At 45.2% G+C, this 25,047-nt stretch overlaps 1 protein-coding gene across 1 annotated transcript in view; it reads right to left on the reverse strand.

Annotated features, from left to right (window-relative positions):
- ADAMTS12 (ADAM metallopeptidase with thrombospondin type 1 motif 12) overlaps positions 1–25,047 on the reverse strand; it is a 290,804-nt gene that overhangs the window by 43,302 nt on the left and 222,455 nt on the right. The window contains exons 14-17 of the mRNA XM_032415429.1: positions 22,360–22,480; positions 12,283–12,527; positions 10,403–10,541; positions 3,290–3,416 (exon numbers count right to left, since the gene is read on the reverse strand). Of these exons, the coding sequence (XP_032271320.1) occupies positions 3,290–3,416; positions 10,403–10,541; positions 12,283–12,527; positions 22,360–22,480 (632 nt within the window). The remainder of the gene's footprint in view (positions 1–3,289; positions 3,417–10,402; positions 10,542–12,282; positions 12,528–22,359; positions 22,481–25,047) is intronic.

Below are 25,047 nucleotides of genomic sequence, written 5' to 3' on the forward strand. Positions count from 1 at the left end.
ATAGTTGGAGTGTGGACTCACGTAAGATAACCACCCTTATGGAAGCTGAATTCTGAAAAGAGTGAGGCCAAGTTTTCAGCCACAGGTAAATAAGAAAATGTCAGCAACAGATTGATGTCTGTTCTAAAGCCAGAGCTGATACCAGAATCTTCTTTGACTGTGCTGCTTTTATATACACAGCCCATGTCCCCAGAGCTCTGTCTTGGCCTCAGCGGGCGAGTGTGTGCATCAGGAACCTTCAGAGCCCACCACGCCTAGCACAGTGCTTGCTTTGCTGTGGACGCAGCCTGGATGGGGGAGAGGTATGTGCCTGTCTTTGGGGGTATGTAATGGAGACCACAGACTTAGAGCTAGACAGCCCTGGGTTTGAACCTCTGCTAGCTGTATGATACTGAGTGAGGTAAGGAAAATTTCTTCCTCTATAAAACTTACACAATAATAGTTATTTTTCTGAGTAGTTGAGAACAGTAAAGAGAAGATATAAGGTATCTCTAAAACATCATCAGAAATGAAGGAGGTGCTTAAAAACCCCACTGTTTTCAGGGTGCCTGGGTGGCTCAGTTGGTTACAAGTCTGACTCTTGATTTCAGCTCAGGTCATTATCTCAAGGTCATGAGATTGAGCCCTGCATCAGGCTCTCGGCTGGGCAGGGAGCCTGCTTAAGATTCTCTCTATCCTTCTCCCTCTGTCCAGCCCCCCTACTGCTCTCTCTTTTAAAAAAAAAAAAAAAAAAAACTAAAACCCACTGTTTTCTTCCTCTCTACTTTCACATTACTTCTGTTTCAACAAATGTGTGGGTTTTGCACACCAAGCAATTCTGACCCTTACTATCTGGGGTTAGCACAGACCGGGCAGGTTAAGGGCTCAGCCCCCCAACACTGTCCCCACCCCTGCTCTTCACATCCAGGCGGTCACCTATGCTGCTCACCAGCTGACTATGAATCAGGGGTTCCCACAACCCCTGCCAAGGGTTTGATAATTTGCTAGAGGGGCTCACAGAACTCAAGAAAACATTTTACTTACTAGATGACTGGTTTATTATAAAAGGGTACAACTCAGGAACAGCCAGGTGGAAGAGGTGCACAGGGCAGGGTCCAGGGGAAATGTGGCAGAGCCCCTATGCCCTCTGCACAGCGCCCCAGCACCCGCACGTGTCAGGGGCAGAGACCCAAGATGCTGCCTTTTTGGTATCACGCTACCTCAGTGCTCAATAAACGGTAACTGTTATATGGCTATAATCACCACTGTGTCTCTCGTGGGAAATAACAGAAGCTTAATAAATATTTGCTGGCAAGAGTCAGGCCGAGGGAGACTATGTAATACGATGAAAATGAGAACCTGAACGCCAAGGACAAAATTAGAGCCAGGAAATAAACAGCTGTGGTTTTGAGAGGGTATCAGCCCATCAGAGCAAGTGTCTTTGAAAAGCGAGGCGAGAACCCCAGGCATGTGCGTCCCAGGAGCGCAACAGGAATTTACTGGTAGAAGGTCAATAACCTTGAGGGAGACGGAGCGTGAGGAAGCACACGAGCCCCGCAGAGCCACGGGCTAGCGATGAGCCCCAAGAAACGTGCCTCCTTCCTGGCTCCCTCTTCCCAGAGGAGAAATGATAGAAAGTTCAGCTACAGACAAAGCCCAGGGAAGGTGACCATGGTGAGGTGAGGCAGGGCGGGTCCTGCTCCCCCCTCACGGCCCCCTCCTTCCCCGTCAGGAACCACAGAGCTGGACTGAGAATAAATCTTCTGGCTCCGGCTGCTGGGTCCCACCTGTCTGCCCCCACCAGAGACCAACATTGCCTGCCTTGTCTGGACTCTTCTTTTTACCCAGTTCTTCCGGATTTATCACATTCTTCTGGCTCTTATTTAGAGTTTAGTTAGTCACTTGTTTGTTTATTTTAATTAATTTTTTTTTTTTTTAGAGAGAGAGAGAGCATGCATGAGAGTGGGGCGGGGGTGGGGCAGAGGAAGACAGAGAATCTCAAGCAGGCTCCACACCCAGCTCGGAGCCCAACCCAGGGCTTCATCTCACAACCCTGAGATCATGACCCGAGCCGAAATCAAGAGTTGGACGCTTAACCGAATGAGTCACCCAGGTGCCCCACTTGTTTGATTTACAATACCAATGAGTCCCCTCCTGTTTAACTAAACTCCTTTTAGTGTGTCTTCTTAGGATTGGAATGAATGCCTGATGGAATCTGCAACCTAAGTGCAGCCCTACTTGAGGTCACTAGAGAATGAAGACTCTCTCCAGAATTAATTCTTTCTCCCTTCCCTTCCTTCCTTCTCTCTCTCCCTCCCCTCTCTCTGCCTCTCTCCCTCCTCCTCCTCCTTCTTCTTGTTTTTTTTTTCTCTCTCTCTCTTTTACCTAAGCCCCTAATAACATTCCAGCCACCTTCTCGGATTCCAGTATCTAGAACCAATATGGTGAGCTGCAAGCAAATAGCTCTATAACGCTGGTTCTCAACCAAGGGTGCTTTTGCCCTCTACAAGACACCTGGCAATGTCTGAAGATATTTTTGGTTGTGACAACCCAGAGGAAGGGGGGGAAGTTGCTACTAACATCTAAGCGGATACAGGCCAGGGGTGCCGCTAAACATCCTACCACGCTACAGCACAGCCCACAACCGAGTTACCCTCTCGGATGTCAACGGCGCTGACACTGGGGAGCCCGCTCCGGATGCCACTCTTGCAGGCTGCCTTACGTGCGGATGGGCATGTGGTCTGAAGGGGGACGCCACCGCTGACCGGCACAGTGCTCTCGGAAAAGCTGCACCCGTTAGCTCAAAAACTTTTGGGGGATCCATATAGCATTCTCTTCAACAACACCCTGAGACTTAGGCTTACCAAACAGACAAACACAGAACACACTGGCTTTGTAAGAAATACTGCTCTGTGGAGAGAAGATGTCCTCACTCACAGCTTTCGGCGGGATCCTACAGCACAGCCTCAGGAACCTGTAAGTTTCCCTGTACTTATTCTAATAACAAAGCCTCACAAGTCTCCTTTATCACTGAGCATTAGATTACTATTAAATCAGACATCATGCTTTTTTTTTTTTTTTAAGAGAGAGAGGGAAAGCGCTTGCAGGGCAGAGGGAGAGGGAGAGAGTCTTAAGCAGTTTCCATGCCCACTTCGGAGCCCAACTTGGGGCTCGATCTCACGACCCTGCGATCATGACCTGAGCCAGGCGCTCTCAGAGCCGGGCACTCAACCGACTGAGCCACCCAGGCACCCCAATCACACATCTTTCTAAGCAGACACACAGAGCTCCAATTCTTATCAGTGCTTACCTGGGCGGACAATCCTTTTCGTGGCACTTCTTCTGTTTCCCATTGGGCTGTGTTTCTGGGTCACAAAAAGTAGCTTTCACCATCCCGTGGCCCTTCTTCACACAATGGGCAGTCTGGCGGCGAATACCTGGGGGTCGGGCAGAAGGGTTCACACATATTAAATCCTGAGCCCACATGCTTAGTGTCAGGGGAGGCCTCTGGCCATGTCAAGTGATCGTGCTTACGGCTGATGGGGAAGTTGTCCGTAGGGTGTCTGGTTTCTAGAGTGTGGCTGAGGAATGGGGTCTCTAAGCCACCCGTGCTGAGGCTGCCAGTGGGTGGAAGAGATCGTGCTTGAGAAGGACTACGGATAACACAGGTGCATTAATACATAATCTAACATACAGATTATAATCTAGCTGTGGAGACAAGACGAACGCATATATGCCAAATAAAAACAAAGGGAGATTTTAAATAACGAAAGCAGATATTATCACCAGGTGTTATAATACCATTGCTACAGTTTAATAAAGGAACAGAAAAGGTAAGGAGCTTTATGTTAGGAAACTCTGAAAGACAGGAATAAAATCCAAAAGAATGTTATAAAGTTTGAGAGGCTATGTTTCCAAACTAGAGGGTTTGATAGCAGGGACTGATAATATCATTGCCCCCTGAGACCAGGTCGGTAATGTGAGTAAGAGGAGCACGGGGGCGGGGGGGCGGGTGGCAGGTTCCACACGCAAACCAAGTGCATCTGTAAGCTGGGTTTAACTTTGGAAAAATAATAACAGCGAACACACCCAGTGCTTGCCTTGTCCCAGGCACTGTTCAGAACTGTAGGTGTATACAAATAGACATATATAGACATACATAAATATATAAAAATGTGTGTTACTTACTATCTATTTTGATATATAATAACCCAAACCTCACAACAATCCAATGAGGTCAACATTGCCATTATTCGCTATGTGCAAGATGAAGAAATGAGGGCACAGTGAAGCCACAAAGGTTGAGAGAGGAAAGGGACCACAGTTCTGCAAAGTAAGACATCGTTAGCAAGAGAGGTTAGAGGAGTGGCCAGAATGTCACTGATGGAGAAGCGCATGGATAGTGAGAAGAGAGTCATCATGCATCTTGAGAGGGTAATGCTTCAATGTTTGATGTGAAACACTAGGGAAGAAGACCGAAGACTGGAAACTCCCCCCCCCCCCCCGGGGGGGAGTCAGAGCAATCAGTTTGCACAAATCTTGGCGCCCTGAACTCTCCAGGGCATCCAGGCCTTGAGTGGGCTCACTGGTGTACAGAATTCCCAAATTGGAAAGGCCACGAGGAACCCACAAAGCTGGTCACCGCCTCACTTCGGCACATGGAGGGGTTTCCCCACAAGCACACAGCTGCAGGACCTGACCTGGAACCCGCTGTCCTGTCCGCCGTCTCACACCACCTCCCATGAGTTGTTCCAGCCCAATCTCCTAGGCTGGCTTTCATACTCAGATGCCAGAGATCACATCTCATCACTTAAAAATGTCAGAGGGAGTTGTCATAGAGTCAGCAAATCCTTTAAAATGAATCAACGCTATTTCTTTTCAATTTTTTTTGTTTTTTAAAAAAGATTTTCTTATTTATTTATTTGTCAGAGAGAGAGAGACAAAGAGCTCAAGCAGGGGAGTGGCAGGCAGAGGGAGAAGCAGGCTCCCCGCTGAGCAAGGAGCCTGACACGGGGCGCGATCCCAGAACCCGGGGATCATGACCTAAGCCGAAGGCAGATGCTCAAACGACCGAGCCACCCAGGCATCCCTGAATCAATATTTTATTGTTAAATAAAACAGCATTTTCTTCCTTTGGAGAGACAGGCAACCTTTCAACCACTCAGGCTTTCTCAACTGGTAAGACTGTGTTATTCTTCTTTCATCATATAAATAAAACACTGTCAATAGCTGGAAGCAACGTTATAAAAGGAACTCCCATGGCACAAGGAGGGAGTCCTTGGATAGACATAAGCACTGGTAGAGATGTCTTAGACAGTGTCAGTGCAATACACGCTGAGGTGGTTGAAGCCAGAAACACTGGCGTGTACCTGCCGTGGTAGGACAAAAAAACAGAAAAGCTTAGGTACTTAGAAATTTCATGAAAACTTTGGGTAGTTTGGCAAATTCTTAATGTCAAAACCTAAAATGAAAATGTCAGGTGACTCTCAGAGGTTGGAAATATCCCCCCCAAAAGGCTTGTTTCTGCATATGAGTAGCAGAGATAAGTGTCCTTGCTCAATGCTCCTGACTCCAGAAGTAGCAGAAGGGCACAAAATATTATATAAAATCCCTGTCGCAAAGTTAACAGTATTGCACGGGTCAATGTGCTGGATCAGCAGCGAGCTGAACAGATGGACTGGCCAGGCAGATACCGTTGAGTGCATAGGGCAAAATTAATAACGATGTGTCAGTTTCTCTATTGGAATTAATGGTGTTTATTACTATATATTTATCTGACAAATACTCTCTATTTATGTGTATGATAAACTATATAAACGTCATTCCACAGCATATGCTTAAATCCATCTCAGTAAATGTTTCTTATTATTTTTATGAAGTCTTAAATATTAAAAAAATCTTCCAGATATTGTTAGAGATCAGTATCTTCACTTGGTTGACCCTACCTGACAATTATAGTGGATGAAGCCAGATGGATTAGTACTGAGATGAATGCAATTTTAAAATAGTCAAAGAAGTATCTGACTCTGATTTTCCAAAGAAGTGAATTGTCTTCTCAACATCAGTATATGGTTACACATCAGGGTCAGATTCGAATGTGTGTCCCTATTTGTGATGCTCATGCTTTTTTTTTTTTTTTTAAGATTTTATTTATTTATTTGGCAGAGAGAGAGTGAGAGAGCACAAGCAGGGGGAGCAGCAGAGGGAGAGGGAGAAGCTGACTCCCCACTGAGCAGGGAGCCCGATGCCTGGCTCGATCCCAGGACCCCAGGATCATGACTTGAGCAGGCAGACACTTAACTGACTGAGCCCCCCAGGTGCCCTATGATTCTCATGCTTTATCAAGGATATGTGCACTTATGTCAAATGTATGTCAAACCTATGTCAAACGGTTATTCTGAGCTTTCATAATATTGAGGAAAGGTGTTCATTACAGCATTACAAAAATGTTTATAACTGCAAAATAGTGGAATGTATAAATAATTGTATATTTGCACAATGGAATAGTACACAGCCCTTTAGTGAATGTACTAGAGCTACTTTCATTAGTGTGGATTTATCTCAAAAGCATAATACTGAGTAAAACCAGCAAGACAACGAATGATACACAGAGTATGATACTATTTACAGAAAGCTTAAATGCCTGAGAAACAAGATTTTTTAATGTATATGGCCATTCACATGTATAATAAAAGTATTTAACAACATGCATGAAAATAATAAATACTGGTTTCATGACCCTAGTTAGCTCTGGGGAAAAAGGAAAGAGAGTGGAGTCAGGGAAGTGCTCTTCAAGTATATCTGCGCAATTTTTTTTCTTTAAACATGAAGATTGAAATAAGCATGAGTAATAGTAAGATCTGAGAAAGCTGAGTGGCCAGTATGCAAGAGTTTGTTGTTACATTCTCCATTTTCCTTGGACATTCGGAACGCTTCCCAGCGACAAAGTGTAAGGCTAAAATAATACGGTAACAGTAAAAACAAAAACAAAACAAAATGGTTGCTACTACCTGTTTGTAACTCTTTTACTATGGGAATCAATTTGGTAATAAGTTTCTTAATATTACCATCATATTTACACTCTTTGAACCTAGAAATTCCAACTACAAATTACACTAATGAAATCATTCTTTATATGGAATTGGTTAAAGACATTTTGCTTTGTCTTGCGAGGGAAATATAATGCATCCATAAAAATGATAGCTGTGAAGATTGAGTAGCACTTGGAAAGTTACCCATGTTACCACATTAAGTGAAGGCTTGTATGTACATAAATATATCCATGTGCACACAACTAGATACGTCTAAGACTCGGAAAAGGATACTGAAAGGCAACAAAGTACAAAAATGCATATGCAGGGGGATGACTTTTTCTATTTTTAATTTTCCAGTAAGGTATTTAACTTACTTTTAAAATATAGGAAGTTTTTGCTCAAAGAAAATAAAACGACATCATTGACTTATTCAGTGTTTTGGGCAGTCTTCCATCTTTATATTTAGCCACGTGAGTCCTAGGGGAATATTAGCATCTCATCCTCTGTGTCTGACAGCAGGAAAGTAGAAATGCTATCTTTCTTCTCCGTCAGAGGAAGAGCTCACTGTCACTCAAACAGGCAGCGGGACTGCGATTGGGGTGAATACGTGGCCACTGTGGCAGCTCGCTGATAGTTCCTGTTAAGGTTGAACAACCAGGATGACATTTGCCCAAGCAGGCTGAGGATCAGGCTGTTATCAACACCAAATGCCTCCTTCACATTTGGTCAGGCCATTTCATTTCCTAGCTAGGAAAAGCCTGCTTTCCGATGACTGCACAAATCAGCCATTTATCTTGTATTCCTAGGCTCTGAAATATCGCATGTGTAATGCAAACAATTCATCCCATGCTGGAACAGAAAAGGGGGGGGTTCTCCTATTCTGTGGAGGGACCCCTGCCCATCTGGACTGGCTGAGTTTTCCCTCCTTGGGGTCCAGGGACAGATGATTTAAGCTTGCAGCTACACCTGTACTTCGCTGAAAGAAGAAAAATGGGGATGAGAACTGGAAAAAGTATTGGTGACCACAGTCCCCACGACCTCATTTTCCTCGCAACTGCTCCTCAGGGAAATAGTTTTCACGAACTGATTTTCTGCTTAAATTGCTGGAGCTCCTCGGCCAGCCCAGGCCCCCAGGCAGTGGGGCGGGGCATCTGGAAATGCTACAGCCGCAGCCGTGGGCTACCGCCACCAACACCAGCCCCACCACCAGTTGCTGCCACACAACCCACCTTGGACCCTAATGGATCTCCAGAGGCTTAGGATTTCTAAACATCACACATTCTGAAATGAACATGATCCCCAGGATTTCTAAAAGCTAACCCCTCTTGGTTTCTGTACTGAAGGAGGGAAAGAAAGAAGCTGGTTACACAAACGTCGTTCATTAGGTTGATGGCACATGACTCAGTGTCCGCTGTTGGACCTCTTTCCAGGACTACTTCCTGGGGCAGGGGGAAAGCAGGTGGATGAGGGGTGCAGAGAGAGACACAGGATGTGGGAGAGAAGCCCATGGCGGAGTGGACTGGGTTCTACTGAACCCTTCACTCCTTCACTTCCACTCCCTTGCCTCCATCGCTGCATCGGGCGCTTGCCCCTTGTGGGGCCTTGGTTTATAGACAGTAGAGACAGACTCAAGGCAGGAAGTTCCAGAACAGACCTGGACATGATCCGAAAGGAGAGACAGAGGCGGAGGACTTCTCGTCCGGTACTACTATTAAAGCCCCCCAAATGAGTGCAGAGCCCCAGGTACCTGACAGGCCCAGACCCTGCCCTCCCAGGCCTCAGAGAATTTCATCTAGCCTGCAGCAGAGAGAACCGGTGCCCTACAAATGTCCCTGTGCTTGTCCACACTTCCTGGCTTCTCTCTGCAGTTACTGTACCCAGAGGACTAAGGCCAACCAACGAAAGGTGAGCAGAAATGATCTGTGTCACCACCAGGCCGAAGCCCCAAATAAGAGCCAGTCTGGGACACCTGGGTGGCTCAGTCGTTAAGCATCTGCCTTTGGCTCAGGTCATGGTCCTGGGGTCCTGGGATCGAGCCCCGCATCGGGCTTCCTGCTCAGCGGGAGTCTGCTTGTCATTCTCCCTTTGTCTGCCGCTCCCCCTGCTTGTGCTCTCTCTCTCTCTCTTGCTCTCTCTCAAATAAATAAATAAAATATTTTTTTTAAAAAGAGCCAGTCTGCCTCTTCCAATTCTTTCTTCTCCTGTGGGGCACACTGGGAGCCACACCTTTCAGATGTCTTAACTCCAAAAGGAAGCTGGGCCACCCAACCTGCATCAGACTTAGAATGGGTGAGAAATAAACCTACATTGTGTTGAATTCCTGAGATTTTGATTTCTTTATTATGGTAGCAGAACTTTGTCCATCCTGGGTGCCTGGGTGGCTCGGTCGGTTTAGCATCAGACTCTTGATTCAGCTCAGGTCATGATCTCAGGGTTGTGAGATCAAGCCCCACGTCGGGCTCCATGCCCCTCGGGGAACCTGCTTAAGATTCTCTCTCTCCCTCTCCCTCTGTCACTCCTCTCTCTCTCAAATAAATAAATCTTAAAAAAAATAAAGAACTTACTCCATCCTGACATACTTAACAGCAAGGAATCTCTCCAATGTTCGATTTTATGAGAGAAAACTACTCTCTTCACAGATACAAATACCTGGTAAATTGGAGACAGAAAAAAGAACAGTGGGTGGGAATCAGGAGAGCTTGTTATGGTTTGGATTTGGCCATTATTTACAGTCTGCCTCTGGGTGGGGTGTTTGACTTTTGTAGAAGTCAGGTCCTCAACCAGGTTATTAAGTCTTTCTGTTTTGCTTTTTAAAACACATGTAACGGAGCACTGGGTGTTACACACAAACAACAAATCATGGAACACTACCTCAAAAACTAATGATGTACTGTATGGTGACTAACATAACGTAATAAAATAAAATAAAATTTATAAAAATAGATAAAAATAAAACACATGTAATACTGTATTGTATTCTTGAAAGTTGCTAAGCGAGCAGATCTTACATGTTCTCACCACACCCAGAAAAGGTAACTCTGTGGGGTGATGGGTGTGGTGGCTGGCCTGATGTGGTAAACATTTCACAACACACACAGTACCAAGCCGTCCAGTTGTAGACCTTAAACGTACACAATGTTTTGTGTGGGTTATAGCTCCAGAAAGCTGAAAACAAAACAAAGCAAGACACGCAACACTTTTTTCAAACAAAACCTTTCACGAAGGACAGTATAAAGGGAAAACTGCCTGTGTCTTTAGACCATGACCAGCATATTCACTCCCACAGAGGCCCCTGGGCCACGTGTGTGGAAGGCTGGGACCTCTGGGCACCACCCGATGGCCCCTCGTGAAGCGGACATGGATTCACATACACAGCAGCTGTCGCTCACCTGTCCCACACGTGACACTGCACTCAGTCCAACGGCCATACTGCCAGGAATACCCCAGTTTTTCCACGTCGTTGGCAAGGCCATCTTTCCGGATTGTGTACTCATACTTGATGCCGGGGTTAGTCACCTGGAACAGCAGCTAAAAGGCAGAAGAGGGGTGACAACGCTGTCATGACTTGATACCACAGAACACAGTTGTGTGACTACACTACCGAATGCCCATCATCTTAGGGACGAAGGCATGCGTCAGAGAAAATCCAACAAATGAACGTATCTCCACCTCTGCCTCTACGTCCACCGATTCATCTCTCTGTATCTGTAGCTCTATCTACCTACATCCGTGTCTTTATCTCTCTATACCTCTTGTCCATTCGATCATTTCTTGGCTGAATTCCCACAGAGGTCTAATCCTATGGAAACTGCTCTGAGGGAATGGGGTAGCATCTTTTCCGACAACAGACTGGTGGGTCACCTTGCACTCTTGTGAACTTACTAACTTGGTGATTACGGGTAAGTTACTTAATCTCTTTGTGCCTTAGTTTCCCCATTTACAAAGTGAGGATAATAATAGCATGACTAATAGGGGTGTTGTGAGAGTTCAGTAAGTAAATAAATGTACAGTGATTCGCATGAATAGAATAGTGCCTGGCACGTAGTTAGCATTCTATAAACATTGACACTTATTATTGTTGTTGCTGTTGTCTTACGAACTCTTCTCCAGCTCTCAGGCTGGTTAGTTCCTTTAAAGCATATAGTTCTGGGGTAAAAATTGTCACGGGCTTTAGCAAGGCATTCCACTCTTGGGGCCTTCTCTTCACTTCCCTTTCCTGCGGGCAATCTACTTATCACACGTTTATTTTTTTAAGATTTTATTTATTTACTTATTTTAGAGAGAGAGCGAGCGAGCATGCAAGCAGGGCAAGGGGCACAAGGAAAGGGAAAGAATCCCAAGTGGACTCCACACTGAGCACAGAGCCTGACATGGGGTCGATCTCACGACCTTGAGATCACAACCTGAGCAGAAGCCAAGAGTCAGACACTCAACTGACTGAGCCATGCAGGCGCCCCTTACTACACATTTAAAATGGATTAATCTTAAACTTAGAGGTGATGGATTGGTTGCTCCTTGGGATCAGGGTTCCCGTATATAAATCCTTCGCCAAGCAGGCAGGTAAGATGGCAGGTAGACATTTATGAATCATAGCTGTCAAGCCTTGATTTCTGGCTTTTGTGAGCGCTCTGATCTCTGGCTCTGGAATCGCCCCCCTCTAACTTCTGAATATGGTTAGAGCTGACTCTCTCTTGGGCCATTTGTCATCCCCAACCTGCCTCGTCTCTACTGGTATAATGATTCCACTCTTTCTCTATGATTCCTGGCCAGCATGAAAGATGAATCACCCGTGTCTTTAAAGTGCGCATACTACATTCTCACCCCCTCCTCCCCTAAGAGTTTCACAAAGTCAAACCTCCTGCCTACGAACAACCACATGATAACATATGAAAAAAACATGTCAGTCCATCACCACTGCTGGAAAGCTACCTGGAAGCTCATGCCAGACTGACGTCGACTGACAGCATCCTCTGCACACCTGAGAAACAATCACCCTCAAATGAACAGCCTATGTCAATCATACTGGAAGCTGAACTCAAAACTCTCAGTAGATGACTTCAGGGCCCACGGCACTTCATTATCGGGGTTTCAGCAATTTCTAGGCAATAAAGGATTAACAGCACAAAATACTATCTTGCTTTCCTCCCTGCTCCTTGTTAAAAGAAGTTTTAAGGGTTCTTAATGAGTGCCCCTAACAAACACCTTGGAAAAGAAACAGAAAGACCCTAACTAATACACACATGAGCAGCTGCCTTTGCTTCTGCATTACCTGGATCCACACCGACTCATTGGTGGGACCCGTGGCCATCAGTCTCTCCAGGTCTCCTTTCCTGTCATATTGGAAGGTGGTCCCCGCCAGCTTGTAGTTCCCATTCCACTGGATAATGAATCCTCCATTGAGGTAATATTTTTGGGGGTCTTCACTCCTGATGGCCAAAAAGTTTCCAGCTCCCTCAACCTCCATTACCCGTATGTCCCTTGCTCCTTTTGGAATCAGTCCGATGTCAACATAACCTAAGGAGAGAAGACACGATAATGAAAGAGGTACACTAGCTTAGCTGAACACAATCTGTTTCTGAGCCATCGTTCATCCCCACTGTTTAGCGCCCGTGCCTTCTTCCTGGGTGGTCACTGGGATGAGCAGATGCACTAGTCATTGGGAATTTTAAAGAGCTTGGCCAGGAGTGGAATGCCCAGGAGCTCTGCGACTCAGGATGCACACAGTTTTGTGAGAAGAGATGAAATAAATGCAGACTGGACCCTGAAACGTTTGTGGTTGATCCAGCATTGACTTTTCTGTGATTTTAAGTTGATAGTTGATAGTTGACAGCCCCTAACTAGCTCTCCATTTGCATTTCTGCTCCCCCTTTTGTTGCTGCTATCAGATGAATCTTTTCAGCATTGCCCCGGGTACACCCTTCTCCTCATTCGTCCTCACTGCCTGCAAGTTAAAGACAGACTCTTAGAAATCATCTAATTATAGCTTAAATTCATTAAGAGAATCCCTGAGGGAATCTTGGATTGATTTGCCACCTGGCGCTCTTGAATATAGCTTGTGATGAGAAACTCAGCTCACTCTGAGCACAGCTTTTTATACTGCTGGACAATTCTCTTCATTAGACAGGTTTTTTTCTTACTTTTTATGTTTTGCTGAAATATGAACTTACATTCTACTTTTGTGAAAAAGCACAGAGGGCATCTGTTTAAAGATGGCGATCAATTCTAGGTATAGTCCTACCCTTATTTACTGGTTGTCATGGCCGGAGACATGCTGGGAACAAAAGGAATTAACACATAATGGTTTCCTCCCTTTGGCAGACTCTGCGCTAAGGACCTTATGCATTTATCCTATTTGTGCTTCTTAAGAATCATGACCTCATAAATGTGATAGAATGGAAAGAACATGGACTTTGGGGATGACATGCAAACGTGCCAGGGCAGGGGGGTCAGAACACGTGAGTCCTAGTTTCTGCATCGTCTTGAGCGAGCTCTATGGTGTTCATTGACTTATTTAATGTCTTCGAATGTCATCTGCACAGTGAAGGGGCTCCAACAAGATGATGTCTGACATCCCTCACAACTCTGATATTCAATTGTTTTTCTCTTTTCCAGGTGAAACATTCTTTTTTCTTTTAACCTTCCCATACAAATGCTGGCTTTAAAACCCTGATCATCCTGGTCATTTTGCACTGGAGAGATACTAGGTTTTTCAACCACAAGCAAACCTTCATCTCTGTCACCTGAAAGTGCCTCAACCGTTTCTTCTCCCTGAGACACTACAGTAGTGGGGAGTCCTGGGAGCTCAAATTCTAGGGCTGGCCAGCAGGTACGATTTGCTCAGAAGCTCAGGCCACATCCTCAGCTCCATTTTTCAAACTGGCAGCTCTCATCCAGCCAGACCAAAATGCAGGTCTTGTAGTATTTGATTCAATTCCATTTGGCCCTTACAATACCTGCCTGAAATAGCTGATTAAACCTACAAATTTTTAAAAAAGATTTTATTTATTTGAGAGAGAAAGAGAGAGAGAGAATGTGAGCACGGAGGGGCAGAGGGAGACGGAGAGAATCTGAAGCAAGTTCTGCGCTGACCATGGAGCCCAATGCAGGGCTCGATCTCACGACCCTGAGATCATGACCTGAGCCGAAACCAAGAGTCAGACACTCAACCGACTGTGTCCTAAAACTACAAATTTATAACTAGCTCAGGGAAAATATTTATCACGTGTAATTGAGGCTAATACAATTTCCTGAAATGCCTTTGGAGTGTTGCGACCAGCAGCCACTTTCTGACTTGGGATGTCGCATGCCTTCTCATAGCAGAACTCATTCAGGAAAATCAACTGGCATGAAATATTGTGGTGACCACCTAATCTCCTTTGTTTACAGACAAATAACAAAACACCCCCCCACCAAAAAAAACCAATGAGAACTAAATGGAAAAAAATCCAAAAGAGTTTGTTTTTTATCTTTCACTTAAGAGAGAAAATCCAAAATTAGAAATGTTTATCATGGCAGATTCTTCCAAATTCAAACGGGAGGTACATCAAATTAGAATAAAAGTTTTCAGTGACTATAAGTGCTGCTTCTGAACAGTTTACAGACAGAAGATGTAAACCGAGACAGATTTAGCCATGAGCAAAAGTAATGCACATTTACAAATATATATATTTGTAAAAGAATATCTAAGGGGAAGCCAAAAAATAAAATTATGGTAATTTGGAGTTAAAAATAACCACAATATATCCACCAGACTCCTTTGCACATGACCATAAAAGCCCACACTTTAGAAGAGGATAAAATGAAAAGTAAAAATTTCAATTTTCCTCCATCTCCAGTCCTATGCTCCAAAGACAATTACAGTGAATAGTTTATTGGATTTCTCTTCCAAAATCTTTGTTTGCATGTATAAGCACATATACACATATTTTTTTAAACAAGTGGGATCATATTACATGAACTATTCCAACTATTGCTTTTTAAATTTAATATACCTTACATATCTTTCCATATTTTTTGAGCATTTCAACAACAGCAAAAATGACATAAACCCATTTATTTAACCAATCTGCTATTAATGGACATTTAATTGGAAATGAATGGCTACAAACATTTCTGCTTACCAAATGAGAAAACTGAGTTCCCATGAGAGGAAGAAATCTATGCCACATCACACACCTAGGTGAAAAGTACATATACCTATATCTAGGGTTGGCTAACGAACTCTTAAAATCGCGTTTTTAATAAAAAATGTGGTTGGTAGAAAGAGATTTAAAAAATCCTGAGTATCTTATCCTCAAGGGTCTTCTTTACAGAAATGAGAATCTTATTTAAAAGTAAGGGTGGAAAGTCACTTAGACATTTATTCTGTGTCAAAGGAAGGCTTTCAGGGTTGGTAAGACTATCTCCAAAGTGTTAAGAATGGTGAATTTTTCATTCATAAAATCACTTCTCTCCCACCTTCCCTAGTAAACATTAGTCATTTGCACTAGTACTGGGGCAATACTGGGAAAACTGGGGAAGTAGGAAAATGTAATCTTGACCTCAAAGAAGGAGTCTGGGCCCATGGAGACTCACCTGGAGAAAACATCCCATCACTGAGTCCTGAGCCCCTTGAGCTGAAAGAATACTCAGGGCCTCTGGGGATGGGGCAGAAGACTGACCTCACTTCACAATTATCATAAGAGCTACAATAGATTATTGGTGCTAAAGTGCATCTTATCCAACTGTTCTTTGTAATCCACCAAAAAGGATTTACCCAGTAGCGTATGTGGTTTCCAGTCTGTCACTTCTAATAAAAAATGTGCTCGTAAAGAGATCATATTAGTAACCCCAGATATCTTTTTAAAGCTCATCTTTTTAAAAAAGATTTATGCTGTCAGTTCGAGGTGAGCAAAACAATCCTCACTGTGGGCCCAAATCTTATGGTTTAATGTGAAGAGGCTCCTCGGAAAAGCCAGTCCATCTTCTGATGCTTGCCTTGACAGCAATGAGAAGTCAATGTCAAGTTCAGGTACAACCCTGCATTTGACCCGCTCCCAAATCAGAGGAAGGAAGAATTATGTACACATAAATGTGTCCAGCAGATCTTTTGAGAAGTCCAAGTGCCATGACCTACATTGAGAGTTTTAGCTTCAATTATTTCAAAAAGTGGGTTGTAAGGGCACCGGAGCCTTGGCACATGCAATGAGTAACCACAACCCTCTCGCTAGAGGCCAGAGGAAAGGAAACACAGAAGAGGGAACAGATGTTGACAGGGGCTTCCTGACCCTACATGCTTCTGGGACAAAGAGTGGCAGCCTGGAGCTCTCTTGATAAGAAAACTGTCAAGTAGAGGGCCCAGTCCCTCTCCTTCCCTTCCCATTCCTTCCAACCTGGGATTTCCTAGAAAACATGACCTAGGACAGTCTCCAAGTAAGGTGATATTCTGGTTTCAAGGAAGCCACATCCCTTCTTCTTGCGATGCATTACCTTCTGCCTCGGACTTCCTCTGAAATGTTTTCTTATAAGATTCTCATCCTGTCTTTGTGGACTCATCTCCTAGCCCTGGGCTCCCCTGTCCCAGGCAGTTGTGTGTGTTGTTGGCAAACCATTCTTCTTGGACACTGACCTCCTCGTGTCATTCACCCACCTGAAATCACACAGCAGACCCTATTCTCTCTTAAGCCAATAGCAAACTGAACCTTGCAGTGTAGCATAGAGACAACCTTGTGTCATGAAGCCATGTCATCGGTTCCTAGAAGTGTCTCTTCCTTCTCACTGCCCAGACTTGTATCTGGACCTCGCACATACTGCCACCACAGCCCCCCAACTTGTGTTGTGAGGTGTTCTCGATGGGTTCCATTCCTTCATGAGCTTCCTCGATGTGTCACAGAGACTAAGTGGCCCCAAGAAAAAGTCCAGAATCTGCCTCATTATGGGATTAAGACAGCAATCTTAACATAGCTTGAAACCGGTGTCACTTCCTAACTCTAGGTGAATCCAACCAAGAAGATCAGTGGCAGAGACTAGGGAGCTACAGCTGGAAGAAGGAAGCACGTAGACATACAGGCTCGAGAAGTGGGCGGGTATCCAGGAGGTCAGGTTCGAGCATAATCCCAGGCAGTTGCTTCTTTCACTACATTCCAGGAATCTCCTAAAGATGTGGATACCAGCAGCAAGGGTTTCTAGAAGAAACTTTCTGTGCCCTTCCTCTGCTTTCTAGACTGCAGATTGTTTTTCATTGTGAAAATGAAATTGTGACGTATATCAGAGGAAACTGAATTAATTTAAATATACCAAGAGAGTTGCAATAACTCTATGATGGGCATCAAACCCACTAAACAGATATGCAAGTGTATTTAATATATATTTCATGATATTTAATAAGGAGAAAAGATATTAAAATAAAAGTCTGAGCACATTCTTGTTATGATGAAATAAAGGAGGTAGGATTCAAGGCTGCCATTTTGGGCAGCGAGGTAAGTGATACAATTACCTGCATGAGAGTCCCGGGGCGCTCAGAGAATGGGGTCGCTTTTTCCCAGCACCAGATGAAAGCAGCCAGTGTGAGCAAGACCAGGACCTGGTTTAGTGGTCACTGGATCTGGCATTAGTCAAGTCTGGAGATGCCAAGCAAGGCCAGAGGAGTCAAGAGTGGTCATTTTAGGAAGCCAGTGAATTAGTCCAAGAGGCTAAAAACTGTCGGGTTTTAACATTTAAGACCAAGGTAGGTGAGGCATACAGAATCAAGGAAATTAGGCAACAGGAAAAAAAAAAAATCCAAGCCTGAGGAACTAGACAACAATGGGTCAGTGTTGTAGGCCAAAAAGAATGGGCTACAAGAGTTTGGGATGAAGGTCAATGTTGTGGGTAACAAGCCCAGGGTGCCCTTGGAAGAACAGAGCTTAATGCTCTACCACTTCCTTCTGAACCAGGCTCCTCATTTAAGTTCTGCCTCAGGGCCACATGGCAGAGTGGAGGCCAGGCCTGTTACCTGGACAGGGTAAGGCAGAGAAGGCAGTGGAAAGAGTCATTTTCTTATTCGTCATTCTATCCCCCATGCCAAGCACAAAATAGGTACTTAATGTTTCTCAAGTAATAGAGTGAATGAATAAATGAATGAGTGATGGTATCTGTACACAGTTCACTGTGTTCTGGACCTAAGTTCTTTAATTCCAGACACTTCTACTCACAGTAACCATGGCACTATCCCAAGAGGGCAATTCTTTTTTCTTTCTCCAAGAGAGGAAATGGAAGCTATTCTGGAGGGTCTACAAGATAGTGGGCCTTATGTTCCCCAAGTGTGACACTAACTAAAAGACATGATGCTGCCATGTGACACACAGTGTCAAATCTACTAAATGAGTTCCTCTTCACAGAGGTAGACAGGGACTTAGTTGTTGGGACAGTCCAAGAAGGCCATGGATAAAGATATACCTTCTCCTGGAGACTCAGACCAATTTCAACACTTAGATATCAACAAACAAATGATCAGCCTTAGTATAAGAAATACCAGACAGGGCTGAAAGGGGCCTCACAAATGGAGGTACAATGGGGTGATTTCCCCATGGTCAATGGTAATCTAGATCAGCGCCTGGTCTCGTTTCCCAGCCTATTTTAATTCCACATCATCCATCATCCTCCCTCTTTCTTAGGAGCACTCACAAAACCAAACCAAACCAAACCAAACCAAACCAAACCAAACCAAACAACAATAAAAAAGAGGAAAAGGGACTTGGCTAATATTTTATGCTTCCACAGTCAAAGGGAGCAGCAGTGAGAGAGGAGGAGAAGCTGGGTCTGACCACCATGTGCATCTCTAATGCAGACTTCTCCACCTACACTTTTGTTTTAAACCACTCTGTTAAAAGAAAGCCACAAGCCAAACTAAATAGGAAGGAAGAAGAACACAACAAGTAGACGCATGGATCAGTTAGGCTATGCAAGGTTTGAAAGAGTTTTGGATTCTTCTAGGTGACTGATTACATCTTCCCATTATTTCCTAGTCACAGAGATGACCTTGCCTCAAGTGCTAGTGGTACCTGTTGCCCAAGTTCACTGTTTTTCTGGTGTTGTCTGATGGTTGTTAACTTCCCTCAGAAAGGAGACACTGGGTTTTCTCTCAAGGTCATGGTTGTGATAACAAGGCTCTGGAGATCTGACGCTTAAGTGCCAGGATAATGAAGCCATCTCCAACCACAGCCCCCATGTAACCGACTGCAGAAACATACTTGCTCTGGAAGAATCCTCCTTCAGGTCTCACCTCATATCACAGATTCTTGAAGGTGCCTTGACCCGGGAGACGAAGTTACAGTGTGAACCCCCCAAGCCAATCACTGCCACCCACCAAAGAAACCATAGTTCTTCTTTTTTATTTTTTTAAGAAACCACAGTTGAGGGTGGAGACACAAGGAGAAAAGAATACTTCAGGATATGCATAAGAAGGGGAAAACTCTGAGATTTATGTCTTTGGGCCACAGTAAGAAAGTGACCCAAACCCAGTATTATAATATTAGGTTTACAATATTACAATTGCAATATTGTACCAATCCATGTTAAAACAAAAACAACCAGAGCTACAACACTACAGCTAAGCCAGCAGGAACAGGACAGCACAGAGGAAAAATATCCAATATTTCATCAACATAACTGTAAAACAGCTAATGACTTGTCTCCTTTATTGTCAAAGGGATATGGAATCAACCTTAAGAAAACCTTTTTTTCATTTGCATTTATATGAGCGCTCACTGAATACCTCCTACAGATAGAAATAACATTTGCTGACTTGGGGTTGGGCAGGGTGGCGACAAAGCCTAAAAGACAATTCACCCCTCAGTTTATAACTGCACTAGAGAGAAAGAATACAACGTAAGGAGGAGTAAGGCAGCATGTGAATACATACAGAAAACAACTAACTATGCCTTGGGTGTCTTCAAAAAGAGGATGTTAAGTTCCCTCTTTTGACTTTGGCCTTTGAGTTCATCAATCTGCCCAGAGCCATCTCACTCCATTTCCCATAGTTTTGCAGTATTTCTTGGTTTCATTCCTATTGTGGAGTGGTGGCAGCCAGGGTCTTTATGACGTACCTGGCTTTATTAGGCATGCAGCAAAGGTGGGATCTGCCTGGTGGGTAAAAGGAACACAGACGACCCTGCTGGGTGTTAACAGAGTCCAGAGCAAGATCTGGCTGGATTTCCTCACTGTGCTGGGGTTAGCAGTGCCAGAGAGCTTTGAGGCTTTCTCAGGATATGCACAGTCTAAAGTGGACACCCCTCCCTGGGTGCCAAGAGCCAGCAGAAGCTCTCTGGGAAGCAAATGGGAGAAGAAGGACTGCAAATCAAAGGCACGAGGGATGCCAAATCTTCGGTGCTGGGCATGTGGCTGGAGGCATTAAGGTCTCTAAGGCAGGGGTGGGGGTGGGAGGGAGGCTCCAGATGCTTCTGGTCTTTTCCCCCACTCCCAAGAAACCAGAGTAGAGTCAAGAATCCAGAACTAAAGCCCAGTTTCCTAAGGGCTTAGTTAAAAGGTTAAGTGGTGCACATTTGAGAATGAAAACTGCTTTTCAAAAGAGTTATCATAATGTTGGGAGCACAGCATATCTGAGGGCGAAGATATGAACTCCCATAGATAAATAATAGGGAGAGTAAATGTAGAAATGTGATTTTAAGGGTGACTTTATAATCCAAGTAAATAAGGTCACATCTAACTAACAGAAAATATTTACATAGCATCTTTATAAGATTGAATAAATATTAGCTATTTATTTATCATACGCCTAAGACACACTGGGTTATCATTCACATTCCAAATAAGTGATTCAAAGGACACATTTCATGCATACAAAAGCCATCAAATAGACATAAATATAGTCCTTCAGTGATAATTCTAAAGGGCAAGATAAGCATTTCACTTTACAATTTAACCTTATTAATTCAATAGTCAAAGATCAAAAAATAGGGATGAAATTAAACAAATTCAGGTCGTCCACTGTGACGTGTCCTGGGGGCCAACAGGGCATTTAATCAATGCACCTGGTACTCGAGGGCATACTTAGTAACTTCATCCTGGGCGGTGAGCATGTCTAAAAGAGAGGCACTGCTTTGTCGGGACCCAGGAAAAGGGTGGCCAACTATATCTGGGAGTCCCTGTCACTTCCCGCCCCGGGTAACACTCCAGTGTAGACACCGCCCCTCTCTCCTCAGGCCCTACCTGGGGAGTGCACAGTGGACTCCCTACTCTCAGCATCTGCATTTCTTTGGAATCCAGAGAATTAACAACCTAACTGTCCCCTCCTCAAAGTAGCCTCAAGCAGTGACCGGCGAGAGTTGGCATATATGGTCTCAGCTCCTTCACCCCTTGGGTGGGAAAATTCCAATGTACAACTTCGACACCGGCTCCTATATAATGGTCACTGGCTTAATGACGCACCTTTTCTTGGCTCTCCTCCTTTCCCCATTTCACCTCTTGAATGCCCTACTGGTGTTTTCCAGGATCCCCCGTCTCGCAAGTAAACTCTTGGTTCCTGAATTCTTGTCTTAGGTTATTTCTAGGGGCGCCTAAACTTTGATACTCCGAGTTGTCTTCATCATCTCTGGGCCTAACTTAGCCTCCTCCCAAGACCGCTTCAGCTATCAATCACTGCTGGTGTCAAGGGACCGGCAGTTTCAACTGAAGACAAACAGGCAGGGGTCATGGCTGCTTCGGGGTGAGGGTGGGCTCTTCATTCCCGAGGATTATTAGTAACCCAGAGCCGCACAAAGTAGAAATCTTGTGGAAGGTCATCATGGGAAAGGAACAGCAGAGCATGGGTCAGGAGGGGACGTCAGGTGGCAGCTGCCCTCTGGGACACCATAGGGCGGCAGGGGGTGGGACCCCCTTCCTGGGAGAGATGGGGAAGAAGAGCAAGCCCAAGCCACTTTGCCTTGCCTCTCCTTTGTCCCTGAAGGTGCACTCCGAGCCTTCTGCCTTGAAGCCCATTGCTGGCTTCTCTGCCCTCTCCCTGAGAGCCCGCCCTGTGTCTACACCCTTCATGGCCGGCTTTTGAGCTCTGTCTCCCCTAGTTCAGTTTGAGGTCCATTCCTACACCACTGGCTTCAGCCCTGGATGCTCTCCCAGGAATGACACTCATTCCCGTTCCCGGGGACAGCCCCCAGGCAGTGGGAGACTTAGATCCCCGTGCAGTGGGAGACTTCCTGTAAGTGCCCAGCAATCAGCCCCATCCCTAAACCTGTCAAGGAGCCCTTATGCCTTTGTCTGGAAGGCTACGTCCCTGCGGAGTTCTTCGAAAGTTACAATCTGCTTTAAAACACAGCCATCCATCTTGCCCTCCATTCTCAGTCCCCTGCCACTTCAATTATTTGTTTGTTACCAGATCCTTCTTTCTGTTTAAACATCTTCTTCACGGTCTGGCAGGCAGAGCCGTCCCCAAGGCACACCCCGCAGCGATCCTCCGTGGCGTTGGAGCCGATTTCGTAGTCACAGCCGACCATCTGTGGGGAAGAGAGGCTGAAGGTCACCGACACGGACAGGGGACCCCACACCCGCCTTCTCCTTTTCCCCTTCACTCTTGATGAGATCGGGGCTGGGGACAGATACAGGGACAAACGGTTCCTGTCCCTGGGGGCAGCCAGAGGAGTAACCACAGCATCCACCGATGGTAAAGGCACCACCTGGTTACAGGGGAGAGAGGGCCACACTGAGTGGGTCTCTGGCTTCCCCTGAGTCACAGGCGGAACTGAACACCGTTCCAAACATTCAACATCGAAAATGTCTTGGAATCAGAGCTGCTGGAGCAGTAAACCCCCTTCTGATGTGAAAACCTCATGTCCCCTCGTCTCTGGTGAGAATTCCCAGGGATGATGGAGTTACTCCGCCTATAAAGTGGTGGTCCGATCCCTTGCCGCGCCTCCCTGGGGTGATCCCTGCCTCCTGTCTGAGCACAGCGGGCGAGCCAGCGGCCACCGAGAGGAAGGGCTGGCTCGATGCTGAGACTCCGTCAGTCCCATGAGGGGTGACATCTCTGACCTGTGGACCATGACCCGATGCTCTGCAGCCTCCTAAGACCCAGCCCCCACTGCACCTCACACGTAGCCGTATCCCAGCCATCGTGAGCTTTCTCCCGTGAGCCAAGACTGACTTCGCCCATGCTCTGGACAGGATCCCTTCCCAGGGCTCTGCCCATCGGCCCTTCTCTGTCACCTTCTTTCCCTCGCCATGGATCCTTCTCCTCAGCCAAGTCTTTCCCACCCAAAAATCCTCATGCTGGGAAAGGAGAGCAATTAAACTGGGGGTGTTCAGTAGCATCAGAAACCAAAAAATCATGACACTTAGAAAGTCATGAAACACATGAGCCTCCCCTGGAGGTCTTTGTTGCTTGCTCTCTGGCCAAAGAGAGAGGGAAACTGGACCAAATTCTACTAGTCAGACTTCTCTGCTTGCAAAGAAGTGTGCCTACGCAGTTTTATTTTTATTTTTTTCTCCTTCAAGGATAATTCCCTTCCTTGTTTTATTTTTTATATTTCTAAGTTTGTGTTTTAATTCCATTAGAGTTAACATGCAGTGTCCTATCAGTTTCAGGTGTACAGTAGAGTGACTGGACACCTCCACAGAGAAGTGGTGCTCATCACATTTCCTTTCTTATTTTAGAGCCAACTCAAATTGACTGAAAGGAAGAACAGTTTGGGTTTTTAAATACACCCTCCCTCCACCAGCTGAACAGAGAATTAATGGCCGGTGACAGAGAATACCTCCATTCCTCAAACTGTCTCTTTAGGTCCAAGGATTGTGTTACGTGACCCAGTTGGGAAAAAATAAAGTGCTAAGAGATTTTTAAAAAATTAATCATGCTAATCACAATAAGAAAAAGAAACTGTCTGGATGTGTACTCAGTGGTCACGAGTAAAATGTCAGCCCTTCACGAGTGGTATGTTTACATCAAGCTTGAGCATACTCTGATAAGCCGATCCTCACAGGTCATACCCCCAGAGACTTTCATTCCTTCACTCATTTGGGATGAGCCAGGAAATCAACTGGGAGACACAGTAAAGTGTTTTTTCAAATCTCTACCAGAAGAGGATAGATACAAATGTGAAGAATAACGTTAAGAAAGCCAGGAAAACAAATACAGTGAGCCCATCTTTCTTCTCCAGCAGTATCTGTCTGCATACTTGGGGCTGGAGGTGGGGGTGGGGGAGGGAGACAAGGCATATTCACTGTCCCACAGCAAATTAGAGGGGTTCTTGTAGAGGCGTCACCTCAACTGCTTGTCCCATCAGCAGCACCCAGCACACGCAACACTGCGTCCCGTGTCCAACACGAGACCTAGGAAGACATAAGCCAGTCCCCCTTGCTGCACATAAAACATAAGGGCTCCCAGGGGAAAGCAAACAGATGTCACTCTGCTTTTTCGTGCCATGTGCTCTGGCAAGCGGGCCCACGACAATATTGTCTTTCCGCCTTCAGCAGAATCAGAGGTGGCTTTCCCGCAGCTACCAAACGTGGACAATGAGTCCAGCAAGGGTCTCCTCAGATGGGACTCCTCGCATGCCTGACTGCCACTCCAATGAGCAACATTAAAAAAAAATAATTTAAATTTCCCATTGTATAATTTCTTTCTTTAAAAAACGGCTTTATTGGGGCGCCTGGGTGACTCAGTTGGTTAAGCGTCTGTCTTCGGCTCAGGTCATGGTCCCGGGGTTTTGGGATCGAGCCCCAGGTCCAGCTCTCTGCTCCGTGTGGAGCCTGCTTCTCCCTCTCCCTCTGCCCGCCGCTCCCCTGGCTTGTATGCACTCTGTCAAATAAATAAATAAAGTCTTAAAAAAAAATACCTAAGGGACTTCTGTGAGTCCCAATTTCCTCATCTTTAAAAAAACAAATTAATTAAAATTAAAATTAAAAATTAAAAACAGCTTTATTGAGGCATAGTAGATATAGAAAACACTGTCCACATTTAATGTGAACAACCTGATGAGCTTGGATTTACACAAATACCGGTGAAACCATCACTTACCATCAAGGTAACAGGCATAGCCATCCCCGCTCACAGCTCCCTTGTGAC

The sequence above is a fragment of the Phoca vitulina genome, unplaced genomic scaffold, assembly GCF_004348235.1.
Source record: "Phoca vitulina isolate PV1807 unplaced genomic scaffold, GSC_HSeal_1.0 scaffold17, whole genome shotgun sequence".
NCBI lineage: Eukaryota > Metazoa > Chordata > Mammalia > Carnivora > Phocidae > Phoca > Phoca vitulina.